The sequence below is a fragment of the Saimiri boliviensis genome, chromosome 7 (assembly GCF_048565385.1).
Source record: "Saimiri boliviensis isolate mSaiBol1 chromosome 7, mSaiBol1.pri, whole genome shotgun sequence".
Taxonomy (NCBI): Eukaryota; Metazoa; Chordata; class Mammalia; order Primates; family Cebidae; genus Saimiri; species Saimiri boliviensis.
In genome coordinates this window covers 31,682,545-31,697,698 of record NC_133455.1, presented here as the reverse complement: position 1 = coordinate 31,697,698, position 15,154 = coordinate 31,682,545, and the positions used below count along the sequence as shown (strand labels likewise).

Below are 15,154 nucleotides of genomic sequence, written 5' to 3'. Positions count from 1 at the left end.
TATTTAGCCACTTTCCTGTTGATGGATGGTTAGGTGGGTTTTGCATTTTTTTAGGATTTCAAACAATACTGCAGTGAGCATTCTTATACAGATATGTTTATGTAGGAAAATAGTTCCATAATGCAAATTAGTAGGAGTAGATTTGTGAAGTGAAAGCATATATACATTTTATTTTTATTTCAACAAATATTGCCAATTAATTTGAGTGACTTTTGAGAATGATTTTCCTGTTTTTTAGTTGTCATTTAGGTGCTAGACACTAAATAATTACCAAGAAGTAAATGGTGTGGGGAGAAGAGAATCACTTACCAAAAAAAGTGTTGCTTATTTCATTAAAAATATTAACATATTCCTGTTTTTCTGTTTTTAGACCTTTGCTGACATTTAATGTTCCTTTTGGAAAATCAAAATACCGACCTATCTTCTCTATGGTTTTCTCTGGTTTTTCAGGATGATGGGATCTCAGAGCAGCAGTCTGTCTTTGCTATATTACGCCAGGCAGAACTTGTTCCAGCAACTGTGAACGATTATAGAGAGAAGCTTCTTCATTTGAGAAAACTAAGACATGATGTGGTGCAGACAGCAGTCCCAGATGGGCTATTACAGGAGGTAAAAATAGTATTCTTTTTTTTTTTCTTTTTAATTCATGTTTTAAATCCTATTTTGGGACACATACCAAGTAGTCACCAAAATAATAATAATTTTAAAATAGCAAAGTAAATCCCCAGTTCCCTTAAATGCTTTGAGTTAAGTCCAGGTTTTTAAGTAATAGAAAAACTTAGTATTCTCTCTTTCAGGCATGAGGCACCATACCTGGCCATGTTAATACCTTTTTAGAAATGAGTAAACAAGGGCTCACTTAACCTGAGTGACGTAGGTAGGTAGGTAGGTAGGTAGGTAGGTAGTGGCCACAGAGGACTCAGTGTCAGTTTTAAAGCCTGCTCTTCTTCACTAGATTTGTTTGCTACTGCAGAATATCAGGTCTCTGTGTTTTATATCAGGGTTTTCATTCCATGACCCTTGAAGATACATCACAGATCCCTTTGGGAGTAAGGCCAAAGGAGGCATTCTCCCTTCAGTCAGAGCAGTTCCGCTCTTGCCTGTTTTATGTATTAGGGTCTCCTGTTTCATTTGGAAAAAGACTGCTTCTAGAATATATACAAACACCCCACCCCTAAGTAATAATAAAAGTACCAATCTAGATGGTGCCTCCCTAGCACTTGGGGATATTAGTAATAATGACCTTCATTCCAGAAGATGACTGGGAAACTTTAGATCATCTGACTGAACTTGCAAAGGCCCCAGCCATTCACAGCATGTTTCCTTGCATTCTTTGGCATATGTGCATTACTGATTACTGTTGAAGTTTTGTTATACTCCGGTGACAGCAACATTTGTTAGAAGGGTATTAAATCATTAGTCAAATCTGTTCACTTAAGTGAATGAACACCTGGAGTGAATTTGAATAATATGTTTGCCATAGCGATTCTTCTGTATTAAATAGTGAGTGACATTTTGAGGAGAAGAGAAAAATCAGTATACACTAATTTTGGATTTTGGATTGGTGCCTGTAACTTTTTTTCTTATCGCGCAGGCTTCTTCCCAAACCTCAGGTTTTTCAACTTGGGACATTTGCATTTCAGGACTGCTGTTCTTCTGTATTGTATTTCATTGCCGACTACTAAACCAGTCTCCTGTGATTGCAGGTCCCGCTTCGTTATTTGTTAGGCATGCTGTATGTTAATTTTAGCGCACTCTGGGATCCTGTTATTGAACTCATAAGGTAAACGTGTTAAATGGGCTGGAACTATTCTGTTTTAACTACTGCAGAATGATGGGGCCCAGATTATACTCCTTCTAGGTGTGATTTAAATGAATGGGTGTATATGGTATTTACAGCTACTTTAAATCCTTTGTGAGACAAGGTGAATTAAAAATAAACATGAGTTATTTCTGATGCCACATCTTCAGCAGTTCCAATGTTGTATGTGTGTCTGTGTGCTGAAATAACTTTGGAGGACTTTCTCTGTTTGCTTTTTATGATAATTTTGTGTTACTAAAATTTTTTATAGCAAGGAGGTATAATAATTGCATAATTTTATTTCTATAATTGAGTCATTCAGCCATACTTTAAGAATAAAGGCTTTCAAAACCTTGCTGTCCAGCATCCAAAATTCCTTTAGCCTTCAGTGGTCACTTAGAAAATACATCTTCACTTCAGTGAAGGCTTTTTGCCTTCAGTGGTCACTTAGAAAATACATCTTATGGCTCATGTGTAGAAATGACATTTGTCTTCAGATAATACACACTCACTTTTTATTAGATTGGAAACATGTGAAGCCTTTGAAAACCCCAACGATTAGTTATTAGTTTTTATTTGACAGAATAAGAGAGTTACCATTTATAGACAGATCCCTTTACAATTTGAAACCAATTTGTCTGCCTTTGACTACCCTTCAAAGCCATCGAACTAGTGTGCCAAAAGCAAGATTCTCCCAACATCAGCTTCATTATTTTGTTTATTGCACTTTGAGAAGAGAATTTGACATATGGGTTACCAATAGCACACTATCACCAGTGTTGGCTCTTCAATTACTGAATGCCATGAACCATCCTCCCTGAGGCTGGGCTGTCTTCTTGTTGGGCATCTCTTTCTGTTTGGAAGGATAGAAACAACAACACACCTGTTAGTTCATCTTCTGAGTGTAGTTTGTCCACAGCATATATAGTTCATGTCATGTGTAAAGTTTATGCATATTCTTAGAAAATCAGTGACAGGATGTTTGAGAGTCTTGTTGTTATGTTATCAAACTACATAAGCACTTTATTGTGATCCATCTAATGTCTCCTTTTAAGTTCTGAAAAGTATGTTTCATATAGTCAGTAAATGTTTATTTTGCCTTTGTGTTAATAAGTATATTGAAATTTGGTGGAGGGAAACTCATTATTTTTAAGTTCATTTTGAACAAACTGACTTTTCTCTCCAGAGGCCTCCTTCTTCTCTTAATGGATTTTATTCATGCCACATGCCCCAGTCCCATTAGCGTGACTTTAAAAATGATTTTCTCTTAACGATCTACTTACATTTTTAAAAATACTCTGGAGTGCTCTATGACTATAAAAATAATTTGTGCTCAATGCAGGCATTTTGAAATATATAGAAAAGTGCAAAAGGTGTTTACGACCCCACATTAAGGGATAACCTAATTAACATTTTAGTTATAGCCTTTCACTCTTTTTTTTCTGTGAGCAATCTTAAAATGACCATTCCACACTTTTTGTTTTGTGATTTTTTTTTTCTTAGTTCTCATGCACACGAAATGGAAAATAAGCAATTTTGGAAAGTCTACTATGAGCATCTAGAAAAAGCAGCTACACATGCTGGTACGTAAGGGATTGTGCGTAGGCGGCCAAGAAAGGTGGTTGCTTAACTGTTTCATTTTTACCTCTTAATTAATTACTCATGAAATTGGAAAACAGATAAGACATATTATCTTGATAAGTTTTGGGAGTGACATTGTTTCCTTACATTATAGAGAAAGAAATGCCCTTTCTTGAGGAAACACATAAGTTAAATGCCAACGTTTGTCTAGTGGTTATGATGACTTTTTTTCCTTGCAGAGAAAGAATTACAGAGTGATATGAGAGATGAGAAATCCATTGGAGATGAAAGTTTGGAGCAGACCCAGGAAGGAGATGTTGGAGCTCTTTATCATGAGCAGATAGCATTGAAAACTGACTGTCGGGAAAGACTGGACCACACCAACTTCAGATTCCTGCTCTGGAAAGCTCTGACAAAATTCCCAGAGAGAGTAGAGCCACGGTCCAGGGAGCTGTCTCCACTTTTCTTGAGATTTATCAAGTAAATGTCTTTTTCTAAGAATATGTCCCTGGTGGGGTGTAAAGAAGAGAGCGTGAAAAGTATTAACCTCCCAAATTAGCTGAGTTCTTTTTTTTTTTTTTTTTTTTTTTTTTTGTCTTTTTGCTTTCTGCTTCTAATCATCCATTAGGCTGAGTTCTTTATACATCTGTCACATTTTCAAATCACTGGCACAGCTGTAAAGTACTGGCTGTATCAGGTAATAACTAAACTACTTTAGTTCACTATTTAATTTTGATCTGAATCAAAATTTAACCAGCTCACAAATAGTATTCATAAAAAATTCCAGGTTACAGTATAAGAAGGGCCACAATGAGTTTAATCCATGTAGAAAAGCCTTATTATTTCTTGCCCTGTTACTCATTATTTTATTGCCTGCCGGGGCTTGAAAGTGTTTTCCAGTGACCTAACACCAACACTGTTTTGGGCCTCTTGATGTTTCCACCTACAGAGTTTTCTGGAGCATTGTTTTGTTTTGACTGGATATGCTATGTGAGAGTCTGATTGTATTAAAACTAAAGATGAGGGGTGTCTTGTGCAGAACATTACAAAAAAAAAGCATGTTTTCCTATAGTAGTTTCCTGGGGAAATGCTGTCGGGTTAGGTCAAGCAGGCCATAAACTACAACATGCCTGACTTGTTCAGAGAACAGCAAGATCTGAGTGGTTCTAGCAGAGTGATCCAGAGAGGACAAGGTTGGAGATGAGGGCAGAAGGTGAGCAGGAGATGAAATTGTGTAGGGCCTTGAAGTGATAGGTAGGACTGTGGCTCTTTCTTTCGGTGAAATGAGCAGCTATTTGGAGGTTTTTAACAGCAGACTAACTTAAGTTTTCTCAAGGATTTTTCTGGGTGCTATGTTGAGAAGAGACTGCAGAATAACATTGGTAAGAGTAGAGAGCAGTCGGGAGGAGATTGCAAGTCCAGGCAAGAAGTGATGGCGACTTAACCAAAGTTATAGCCGTGAAGATAGGTATTTTTTGAATGAATTCAATTCAACAAGATACATTTATGAAAGATGGCAACTAGATCAGCCTGTGGGATTTGCCAGCAGATCAGATGTGGAATGGGTGTGTGTGGTGGGGAGTGGGACAGGAAGGAGGGAGGGAAGGAATGTGGGAGGGGCGGAATCAAGGGTGTTCCTTAAGGCTTTGGCCTGAGCAACTAGAAGAAAGTTACTGTTTACTGAGATAGGAGGAATGCAGGAGTTGCAGGTTTGTGGGGGAGAATTAAAAGTCCATTTTTAGATATTTTAAGTTTGGGATACTGAATAGATAACCAAGTAGAGGTGTCATGTGGAGAAGCATTTAATTTAGTTCAGTGTTCAAGAGAAAGGTTTGATCTGGAGATAACAAATTGGAAATTATCAATGTATACATGGTATTTTAAACCATCAGGTAGGGAGTAAAGTCAGCTAGAGTGTGACTGTAGAGAGAAAAGACTTCCAGGATCTGATGCCAATATTTAGAAATGGGGAGATAAGCAACCAGCAAAAAAAGCCAGGAAAAAGTGACAGAAGAACAAAGACCACTTGGTATCCTGGAAACCACGTGAAGAGAATATTTTAAGGCGGCACTAATCAGTTGATTCAGATGTGTCTGAGAAGTCAGTCAGATGAGGAATAAGAAGTGACCATTGGCTTTGGAATGGCCTGAGTCAGAGTGACCCACATAAAGGTGACCTTAAGGAGTTGTTTTCATTAATCTGCGCTGTTGCTGTTGGAGTTAAGACTTAACATTATTGGCTGGGAGCAGTGGCTCACGCCTGTAATTCTAGCACTTTTGGGGGCCCAGGCAGGCAGATCACATGAGGTCAGGAGTCTGAGACCAGCCTGGCCAACGTGGTGAAATCCCATCTCTACTAAAAATACAAAAATTAGGCCGGGCGCGGTGGCTCAAGCCTGTAATCCCAGCACTTTGGGAGGCCGAGGCGGGTGGATCATGAGGTCGAGAGATCGAGACCATCCTGGTCAACATGGTGAAACCTTGTCTCTACTAAAAATACAAAAAATTAGCTGAGCATGGTGGCACGTGCCTGTAATCCCAGCTACTTAGGAGGCTGAGGCAGGAGAATTGCCTGAACCCAGGAGGCGGAGGTTGCAGTGAGCCGAGATCACACCATTGCACTCCAGCCTGGGTAACAAGAGCGAAACTCCGTCTCAAAAAAAAAAAAAATACAAAAATTAGCTGGGCGTGATGGTGTTTGCCTGTATCTCAGCCACTCTGGAGGCTGAGGCAGGAAAATCACTTTAACCTGGAGGTGGAGGCTGCAGTGAGCCGAGATCCTGCCACAGCACTCCAGCCTGGGTGACGGAGACAGAGTGACACTGTCCCTGCTCCCCCCGAAAAACCTTAACGGCTTGTATGTATGTGATACCAGTGTAAATGATTCAGATGGGAGGGGAGAATTGGTAATGCAAGAAGGAGGATAAAATGGCTAGAACCAGCCGGGCATTGTTGCTCACACCTATAATCCCAGCGCTTTGGGAGGCGGAGGTGGGCAGATCAAAAGCTCAGGAGTTCAAGACCAGCCTGGCCAATATGGTGAAAACCCATCTCTACTAAAAATACAAAAATTAGCCAGGCATGGTGACGTGCGTCTGTAGTCCCAGCTACTCAGGAGGCTGAGGCAGAAGAATCACTTGAACCTGGGAGGCAGAGGTTGCCGTGAGCCAAGATGGCGCCACTGCACTCCAGCCTGGGCAACAGAGTTAGATTCTGTCTCCAAAAAAAAAATGACTAGAACTACGTATTCAAATAGGTGAGAGGAAATGGATACCATGCATAAATTCAAAGGTTTGCATGAATAATTCATTTTGGCAAAGGCACAAGCAAAGATGTAGCAGGTCAGTAGATATAGTGGCAGAAGAGCAATGATTTTCTCTTTTTCTTTTTTTTTTTTATTTTCTTTTTCTTTTTTTCTTTTTTTTTTCTTTTTTAATTTTTTTTTTTTCTTTTTATTCTTTTTTTTTTTTTTTTTTTAACAAACCCTTGTGTCGAGGGCTGACTTTCAATAGATCGCAGCGAGGGAGCTGCTCTGCTACGTACGAAACCCCGACCCAGAAGCAGGTCGTCTACGAATGGTTTAGCGCCAGGTTCCCCACGAACGTGCGTTGCGTGACGGGCGAGGGGGCGGCCGCCTTTCTGGCCGTACCCCGTTTCTCTTTTTCAAATAATTCCTTGGGCATAAATTTATTGAGTAAGAATGATGTAGAGATTTTTTTTTGCTTTGTTTTGAGGGTAAGTTATGTTTATCGGTTGTTTTTGAATTGCAAGGGCTGTGTATATGCCAGCTGGCATTTATTATTAGTAGCATGTGAACTTTCTGCCATGTTAATTTTCCAAGTTTTTCCCTAAAGAATTAGCTTACCCCATAGCTTAAGGATAAGATCTTATGCTAATGGTACAATTTGCTGTGGCATAGAGGTAGAAACAGGAGCCTGTAACAGGGAGTGGGTCTCTGAGTTTAGAAAGATTTAGAAACTCAAGATACACAATTCTAAGAAATGTTTAAATTAATACTATGGGCATGGATTACGTATAAATAATACATTTATAGATCATCTGAATTAATGGAAAACCGAAATGTCACCTTTAATTCTGACTTTGAAGTATATTATAAGCTTTTTGTTTTTTGGCTAGCAATTTATATTTCTAAATATGTTTAAATTAATTTGGTATTAGAACTAATTTGTGAATCCTTTGAATCCTTTGTAAACATTGTCTGAGACAAGCCAAAACAGGAACAAGAATGAGTGACTAACAATGGCAACAGTATCCCAATAAAAGGTGGCATCTACTCCCACAGAGTACTTACTGTGTGCTGGGCACTCTTAGAGATGCTTTTAATAGATGAATGAGTGAACATGCTGTTCATGGAGATAAAGGTTACAGTACATAATATGTGATTAATTGAATGTTGCACATAAAATAGGTATGTTATTAAGTGATGATCGTGCAGTTTTTAACTTACAGAAACTTTACTTATTTCGTTGATCCATTTTTTAATTTAAGTGCTAGATTCTGCTAGATGAAAATATAAAGTATCATACTGTCCCAGCCCTCAGATTGTAGTTTAGTGTTACTGATCTGGAGGTTAACTTGTGCTAACCTAGTTTCTTTTAGGAAGGTTGGTAGAGTGCTATCCTCAAACATGTTATTTTATCAGTGTGTTTTTGAATGAGGACTTGAAAGGCCATCCAGTTTCCTACCATCTTTAGCCCAGTGCCTGCATTCAATAGACAACAGCAGGTTAATTTGTGGATGAGTGAATGAAAGTAACACAAACTAATGCATTAAATGACAGACTTCAAGATAATATTCACTAATTACAACAATGGACCACAAGTAAAAGATGAAATTTAATAAGAACAAAGTGAATACTGTATTAAGGTTAGCTGCACAAGCTTAGTTTAGAGGAGATAAAACATGAAGACTCACAGATTTTTAGTGCATGGACATTCAGTTTCAATCTTCGTCATGTTTTGGCTGCCCAAAAAAGTTCTGGAGGTGATAATTCCATCCGTCTTTTTAATCCATACCTGGAGGACTAAATTTTGTGGTCGTACTATACTTGCAAGACAATTTTGACAAAGTAGAATGTATCTGATGGAAAGTGAGCAGCACAGTCCTAATGCTATACTTTAAATCATTTAATATCATTCATCCCTAACCCCTCATCCCCCAGTGGTGGTTCCAGAGTTAGAGAGACCTGATTTCTGCTTAGTACAAGATAGGCATTTCAGATATTTTTAATAGTGTAATGGTGGAATGGGCTATCTTCTACAATTAGTGATTCACTTGTCAAAGAGCATACTAAAGAAGGACCAAATTAAAAAAGAGTAATATTGTGGAAGCTTGACTAAGGTGCTGCTGGTGTCTCTTCAGTGTGTGATTCTGTGAACTGTGGATATCTCTTGTGAACAGAATCAGGACATTTCAGATTAGTGTGCATTCTTCATCAGTCTCCTATCGCTTTCTTTCCATGGTAGCAATGAGTATTACCCAGCAGATCTGCAAGTTGCTCCAACCCAGGATCTGCGGAGAAAAGGCAGAGGGATGGTGGCAGAGGATATCGAAGAGGAACCTGCCATAGGAGACGATGAAGAGTTGGAGGAAGAGTCAGTGCCCCAAGACGAGCCCTCACAGACAAAAAAGACAAGAAGAGCCGCAGCAAAGTAAGCTCACCATTGTTGAAAGGTCACAGATCCATGGTTCTAGTAGGAACAGGAAGAGGTCTGTTATGGCTTTATACAAAATGAACAACTCAGATAATTATTTATGTAAATGCTGCATCTTCCTGGGATTTTCTTTAACAACCTTAAAAAAAACATCATTCTTCCAAGTTTTTGGTTAGTTACTATTAGGTCTTTTTTGTTTGTTTAGCCACATAATGTTAGATTGGGAAGAATTTTGAGAGCCATCTAATTGTAGCTTCTTTTTATGGGTGAGAACTTTGGGACCTGGAATGTTTGAATATTCTTTGACCTTTGTCGTGTACTTACTTAGCATGAGGGTATTGTGTTTGTGTGCTAGCGGAACATGTAATGGAACATCTTTTTTCTTATAAATAATCACGTTAGCACTTTTTTTTTCCTTCTAACCACCTTCCCCACCATCCTGTTAGCACTTTTCTTTACCTTTTAACTTGTCTCCTGCTGGTTACTTTTTCTCATGCTGGTGTTATACCCATTTCCTTATTCTCTTAGTTGTTCATTTACCTGAATTGTTTAAAACCTAAAAGAAGAAGTGATCATGCTTTTAGAAGTTTCTTCAGTTTACTTGGTAATTGTCTGAATTGAGTGTCTCAAGTCCACTGGATTGGTGCAGCTGTTATTTTAGCACTTCAGATCTCAATCCAATATGCCCATTTGTTTCGTATTTCCCATGAGCCATTTATTAGTTCCATTCAGCAACTGTATTGAGTACCCTTTGCTAAGTGCTGGTGTGCAGAGGTGAATTGTACATAGCCACCGCAATGCAGGAGTCAGTCAATGCCGGGATAAATGTTTTTAAAGAAGTTATTGGAGCACAGTAAGGAATTATGTAGTTCTACCACAAAGACCCAAGGAAGGGCCAGATGTGATGGCTCACGCCTGTAATCCCAGCACTTTGGGAGGCCGAGGTGGGTAGATCACTTGAGGTTAGGAGTTTGAGCCCAGGCTGGCCAACATGGTGAAACCATATCGCTACTAAAAATACAAAAATTAGCCAGGTGTGGTGATGTGTGCCTGAGATCACAGTTACTCAGTAGGCTGAGGCAGGAGAATCACTTGAACCTGGGAGGCAGAGGTTGCAGTGAGCTGAGGTTGCACCACTGCACTCCAGCCTGGGCTACAGAGTGAGACTCCATCTCAAAACAAAACAAACAAAAAAGACCCAGGGAAGGCCCTCTGTTGCTGAAAGATGAAAGTTTGCCAGACAACTAGAACAAAGAAGGACTTGTGCACTAACAAACAGTGGAGGAAGCACAGGGGCAGGAAAGATTATGACCAGCCTTCATGTAGCTACGCAATACTCTCCCCTTATCCATGGTTTCACTTCCCATGATTTTAGTTACCCACGGTCAGCCACAGTCCAAAAATATTCAAATACATTTCTTTTTCCTTCTTGGTGAGCAAGAGCGATGGTTACCTAAACCTGGACCTCTGTTGCCTGACAGCTGTATTTACATCATGTGAAAGTGAGGCAGAATATATTCTTCTAACTTTCCTGTCTACCACATAGAACCTAGACAAGTCATAATTCCAAACATCGTATGAGTTCAATTTTGGAATATGTTATATAATTCTGGTTACTTTCTAATTTTTGTTCAATTTAGACCATCTGAGCACATACTGAACGATTTTTTTGGTGTGGAGAACCTGAATTTCAGGGACAGGCCTGCCCAAGATACAGAATTTCTGGAAAATAATTTCCTAAATGTAAATAACTAAATCTTGTTTGTATGATTAACAGTGAAACTATAGGCTGTGTGTTTGAAGTTCTAGTCAGAATACAATTGTAGATAATATCAGTTTAAGAAAATCTCAATTCTTTAATTCTGTAGCACTCTCTGTTTTGTTTCTGTTTAGGCAATTAATTGCTCATTTGCAAGTTTTCTCTAAATTTTCAAATCCACGGGCCTTATATCTGGAATCCAAGTTATACGAGTTGTATCTTCAGGTCAGTAAAATAAACTTTTGGCACTATAACTATTTGTGAGCTTTTCTCTCTCATTTTCTTTGTCAGAGTAGCTTTTAGGTTTTCAATAATTGTTTGCTGAATAGGGCTCATGTCTACATTTTAAGTATTAAATTTTTTTTAATAGACGTATTTTCTGTTATCTTGAGAAACAATTTTAGAACTAACTTGCTGATTTTGAAGGCATTTTGGGTGACTAAACATTAATTGGCTGTATCAACAGTGAGAATAGCAAAGCATGAATTGTATGATGGAGATTAGCTTTTAGAAGGAAATAGGATTTATACAAAAAAACAAGTGACTACTTTTCCTTTCTAGTTTAGTCAGACTTCATAAAGGACTGGGATTTCAGGATCTGTTATAGTCCATTGCAGTCATAATTATGTGACCCTGCATTTCAGATAAGCTTGCAGAAAAACATTCATGTCAGAAATTAAGTAAGCTTTAGATGTCATTCTAAGCCAACTGGGGAAACAAAATTTTCTTTTTAAATTTGGATGTTTTTCCTGGCATCTTATTGACTGTCATTACCTTCATAGGATAAGAGATTTTCCTTAGTACGTGACCAGCCCAGTTGGCTTAAATTCAGATTCACATGGAGTATCAGCGTCACCAGGACAGACACAGTAGCTCACACCTCTAATCCCAGCACTTTGGGAGGCCAAGGTGGTCAGATCACCTGAGCTCAATAGTTCAAGACAAGCCTGGGCAACATGGTAAAAGCACGTCTCTGCCAAAAACACAAAAATTAGCCTGGTGTGGTGGTGGGTGCCTGTGGTCCCAGCTTCTCAGGAGGCTGAGACAGGAGAATCGCTTCAACTCGGGAGGCGGAGGTGTCAGTGAGTTGAGATCACATCACTGCACTCCAGCCTGGGCAACAGAGCAAGACTGTTTCAAAAAAAAAAAAAAAAAAAAAAAAAAGGGAGAGAGAGAGAGACAGAGAGAGGATTGGCTTCACCCCAAAGCTGGTAGTCTCAAGGGTATGGCTGTGGGGTACAGGTGTCAGAGTTTTGTTTTCATTTTTTATTTTGCACATATTCTGTTCATCTTCCATTACTTCCAGGAAAATGTAGAGCTGTTGTTAGGAATCAGCTTTAGCTTTTGTCTAAAAATTTAGAATTCAGGAAATCTAATTTAGCAAATAACCACAAGTAAATTGCTATCCTATGGTATATGTATCTATGACTTCATTAATTCTGTAAAATACTTTCTTAGTTGTTGCTACACCAAGATCAAATGGTGCAAAAAATAACCTTGGATTGCATAATGACATATAAACATCCTCACATCCTGCCTTACAGGTAAGTTACTTGAAGCTTAAAGAACTGTTATTTCTTTGGCTGAATTTTATATTGCTGCATAAGAACTTCTTCTAGAATAATTTCTTAAAGGCATGGGAAATTTCTTTTTTCTGAGGTCATATTTCCAAGCAAGAAATGAAAATGAGTGGTGTATTTGTTGGGTTGTTCTCCATAGATACTAAAATAGAAAATGTTCATTTTAAAAATGTGTTGTAAAATATTATGTCATTTTCTTCTTACTAATATAATGCCATAAAATCTTGGTGGTTACTTAGAGAATCAGAGTCACTTTAAGAATGAAGAAAGCTTTTTGTATCATGCTTTTTTAAACAGCTGAGTTATGGACAGAATCAAATCTCTTCTAATTCGTTATAGCCTTTGAAATTCAAAAATCCGTTATTTTAGGAGATTTTTTTTTTAAGATTTTCCTTTATGGATACCAACCACAATATGTATCATATACTGTATTTTAGTTATTACTGTTACACATATTATTTCACTCTTGCATTATTCAAAAGTACTGTTGATAAAGTGGTAATTTATGCTGTTTTCTGTTTTAAAGGGAAAACTTACAACGGTTGCTTGAAGACAGAAGCTTTAAGGAAGAGATAGTGCATTTTAGCATTTCAGAAGATAATGCTGTAGTGAAAACAACCCACCGAGCAGATCTGTTTCCTATTCTGATGAGGTATTTATGCTATTTAAAAAGTGATTTTTAAAAAGTTAATAACGAACACAATTTTAAGTATAATATTATGGTTCTTTTGACAATTGTAATAGAATATTTCACTTACTTTTTTTTTTTTTTTTTTTTTAATTGCATTTTCTTTGGAGATGGGTTCTTGCTCTGTCACCCAGAATGGAGTGCAGTGGCATGATCACAGCTCATTGCAGGCCTGACCTTCCAGGCTCAACTGATGCTTCCACGTTGGCCTCCCAAAGTGCTAGGATTACAGATGTGAGCCATCACGCCCAGCTGCTTTTGTTTTTTGAATTGTACCTTTGGGAGAAGTCATTGTTATAGAAACTAATTTTTGTTCCTAACATAAAAAAAGATCTTTTTGTTTATTATTATTTATTTACTTTTAGAGAGAGTCTTGCTCTGTCACCCAGGCTATAGTGCAGTGGTGTGATCTCAGCTCACTGCAACCTCTGCCTCCCAGGTTCAAGCTATTCTTGTACCTCAGTCTCCTGAGTAGCTGGGATTACAAGCATGCACCACCACACCTGGATAATTTTTGTATTTTTAGTAGAGAAAGGGTTTTACCATGTTGGCCAGGCTGGTCTCGAGCTCCTGACCTTAGGTGATCTGCCCACCTTGGCCTCCCAAAGTGCTGGGATTACAGGCATCAGCCACTACACCTGGCCCCTAATATAAAGAAAGATCTTACCATGGTATTATTGTAATAATAATAATGTTAAAATTAAATTTAATATTTTCCTACATTTTACTGTTGAGATACAGTAGAAATAATTCACTCTGTTGTCAAAACAGCATGTGATATTTAATGATGTTATTATTCCTTTAGTTATAAATGGTAGAGCACAAAGATGATCCATAAACAATACAAACTCTATATATGCTGGGTATAAAGAAAAATGAAGCTTGAATCTTTCCTCTCACCAGCTCTGGAATGAGGCAATGATGGGAATTAGAAAAATCATGGGATTGGGATTTAATAGATGTTTGCTTGTGATCCAGCCCTTTACTCAGTAGTTATATCAAATAGGGCAAGTCTTTTAGATTCACTGGGCTTCTGTTTCCTTAATAGGAGCTGGTTCACATATGCTCTGGGGCCTCTGCTAGTATTTATCTAATGGCTCTGTTTAGTTCCATTTATAGCCAGGATTAAGAACTTCACTATAATAGATCTAAAAATATTTGAGTGAGTGAATGAGTAAAAGTACAAAATTACAATTATTGGTAGATTATAGAAACAATGAGAATAGAGATCAGAAATCATCTTATATCCAAGCATCCGAAATAACCGCTATCAACTTTATAATCTCAGAAACAATAGTAAATGGTAAACATCAGCAATACTAGTATATTTTAAATTTCTAAGAGTAAAAAGTAGATAGTTATATGAAGTCCAGAATGGTTGAATACAACTACCAAAAACCATCTGAATAAACATCCACACAACTTTTTAAAAGAAAATTGAGATTATATTTTATAAAATGTTTTGTAATCTTTTTTCACTTAGTATTTTACAAGAACTTTCTTAGATCATGAAGTGTTTGAAAATGTGATTCTTCATCATATAGACAGGCCATCATTTACTTGTGTTGAGCATTTTCCTGTCTTTAGTTTTTGTTGTTTGTTTTTTGCAAAATAGAAAATCTTACATTGAATACCTGTAAATCTTATTTGATTAATGTATTAGGATAGAGTCTTGAGAGGAAAATTGTTGAATATTTTTAAACTTTTTGATATATATTACCAAATTGTTGGTCAGAACTACTTCTTTTCAACCATACATTTATATTCCAACCAACCACTTTATATTCCTACCGGCAAGCCAGGCACGGTGACTCACACCTGTAATCTACACTAGTACTTTGGGAGGCTAAGGAGGGCAGATCACTTGAGGTCAGGAGTTCAAAACCAGCCTGGCTAACATGGAGAAACCTCGGTCAAAATTAGCTGGGTATTGTGGCGCGTGCCTGTAATCCCAGCCACTCAGGAGGCTGAAGCGGAGAATTCCCTGAACCCAGGAGGCGGAGGTTGCGGTGAGCCGAGCTCGTGCCATTGCACTCCAGCCTGGGTAACAAGAGCGAAACTCCGTCTCAAA

At 38.0% G+C, this 15,154-nt stretch overlaps 1 protein-coding gene across 2 annotated transcripts in view; it reads left to right on the top strand.

The window, feature by feature from the left end:
* UTP20 (UTP20 small subunit processome component) overlaps positions 1-15,154 on the top strand; it is a 113,451-nt gene that overhangs the window by 27,542 nt on the left and 70,755 nt on the right. For both annotated transcript variants that reach the window (XM_074402345.1, XM_010340216.3), the window contains exons 18-25: positions 451-609; positions 1,707-1,783; positions 3,305-3,384; positions 3,622-3,862; positions 8,868-9,053; positions 10,950-11,040; positions 12,274-12,359; positions 12,922-13,047. In XM_074402345.1, the coding sequence (XP_074258446.1) occupies positions 451-609; positions 1,707-1,783; positions 3,305-3,384; positions 3,622-3,862; positions 8,868-9,053; positions 10,950-11,040; positions 12,274-12,359; positions 12,922-13,047 (1,046 nt within the window). The remainder of the gene's footprint in view (positions 1-450; positions 610-1,706; positions 1,784-3,304; positions 3,385-3,621; positions 3,863-8,867; positions 9,054-10,949; positions 11,041-12,273; positions 12,360-12,921; positions 13,048-15,154) is intronic.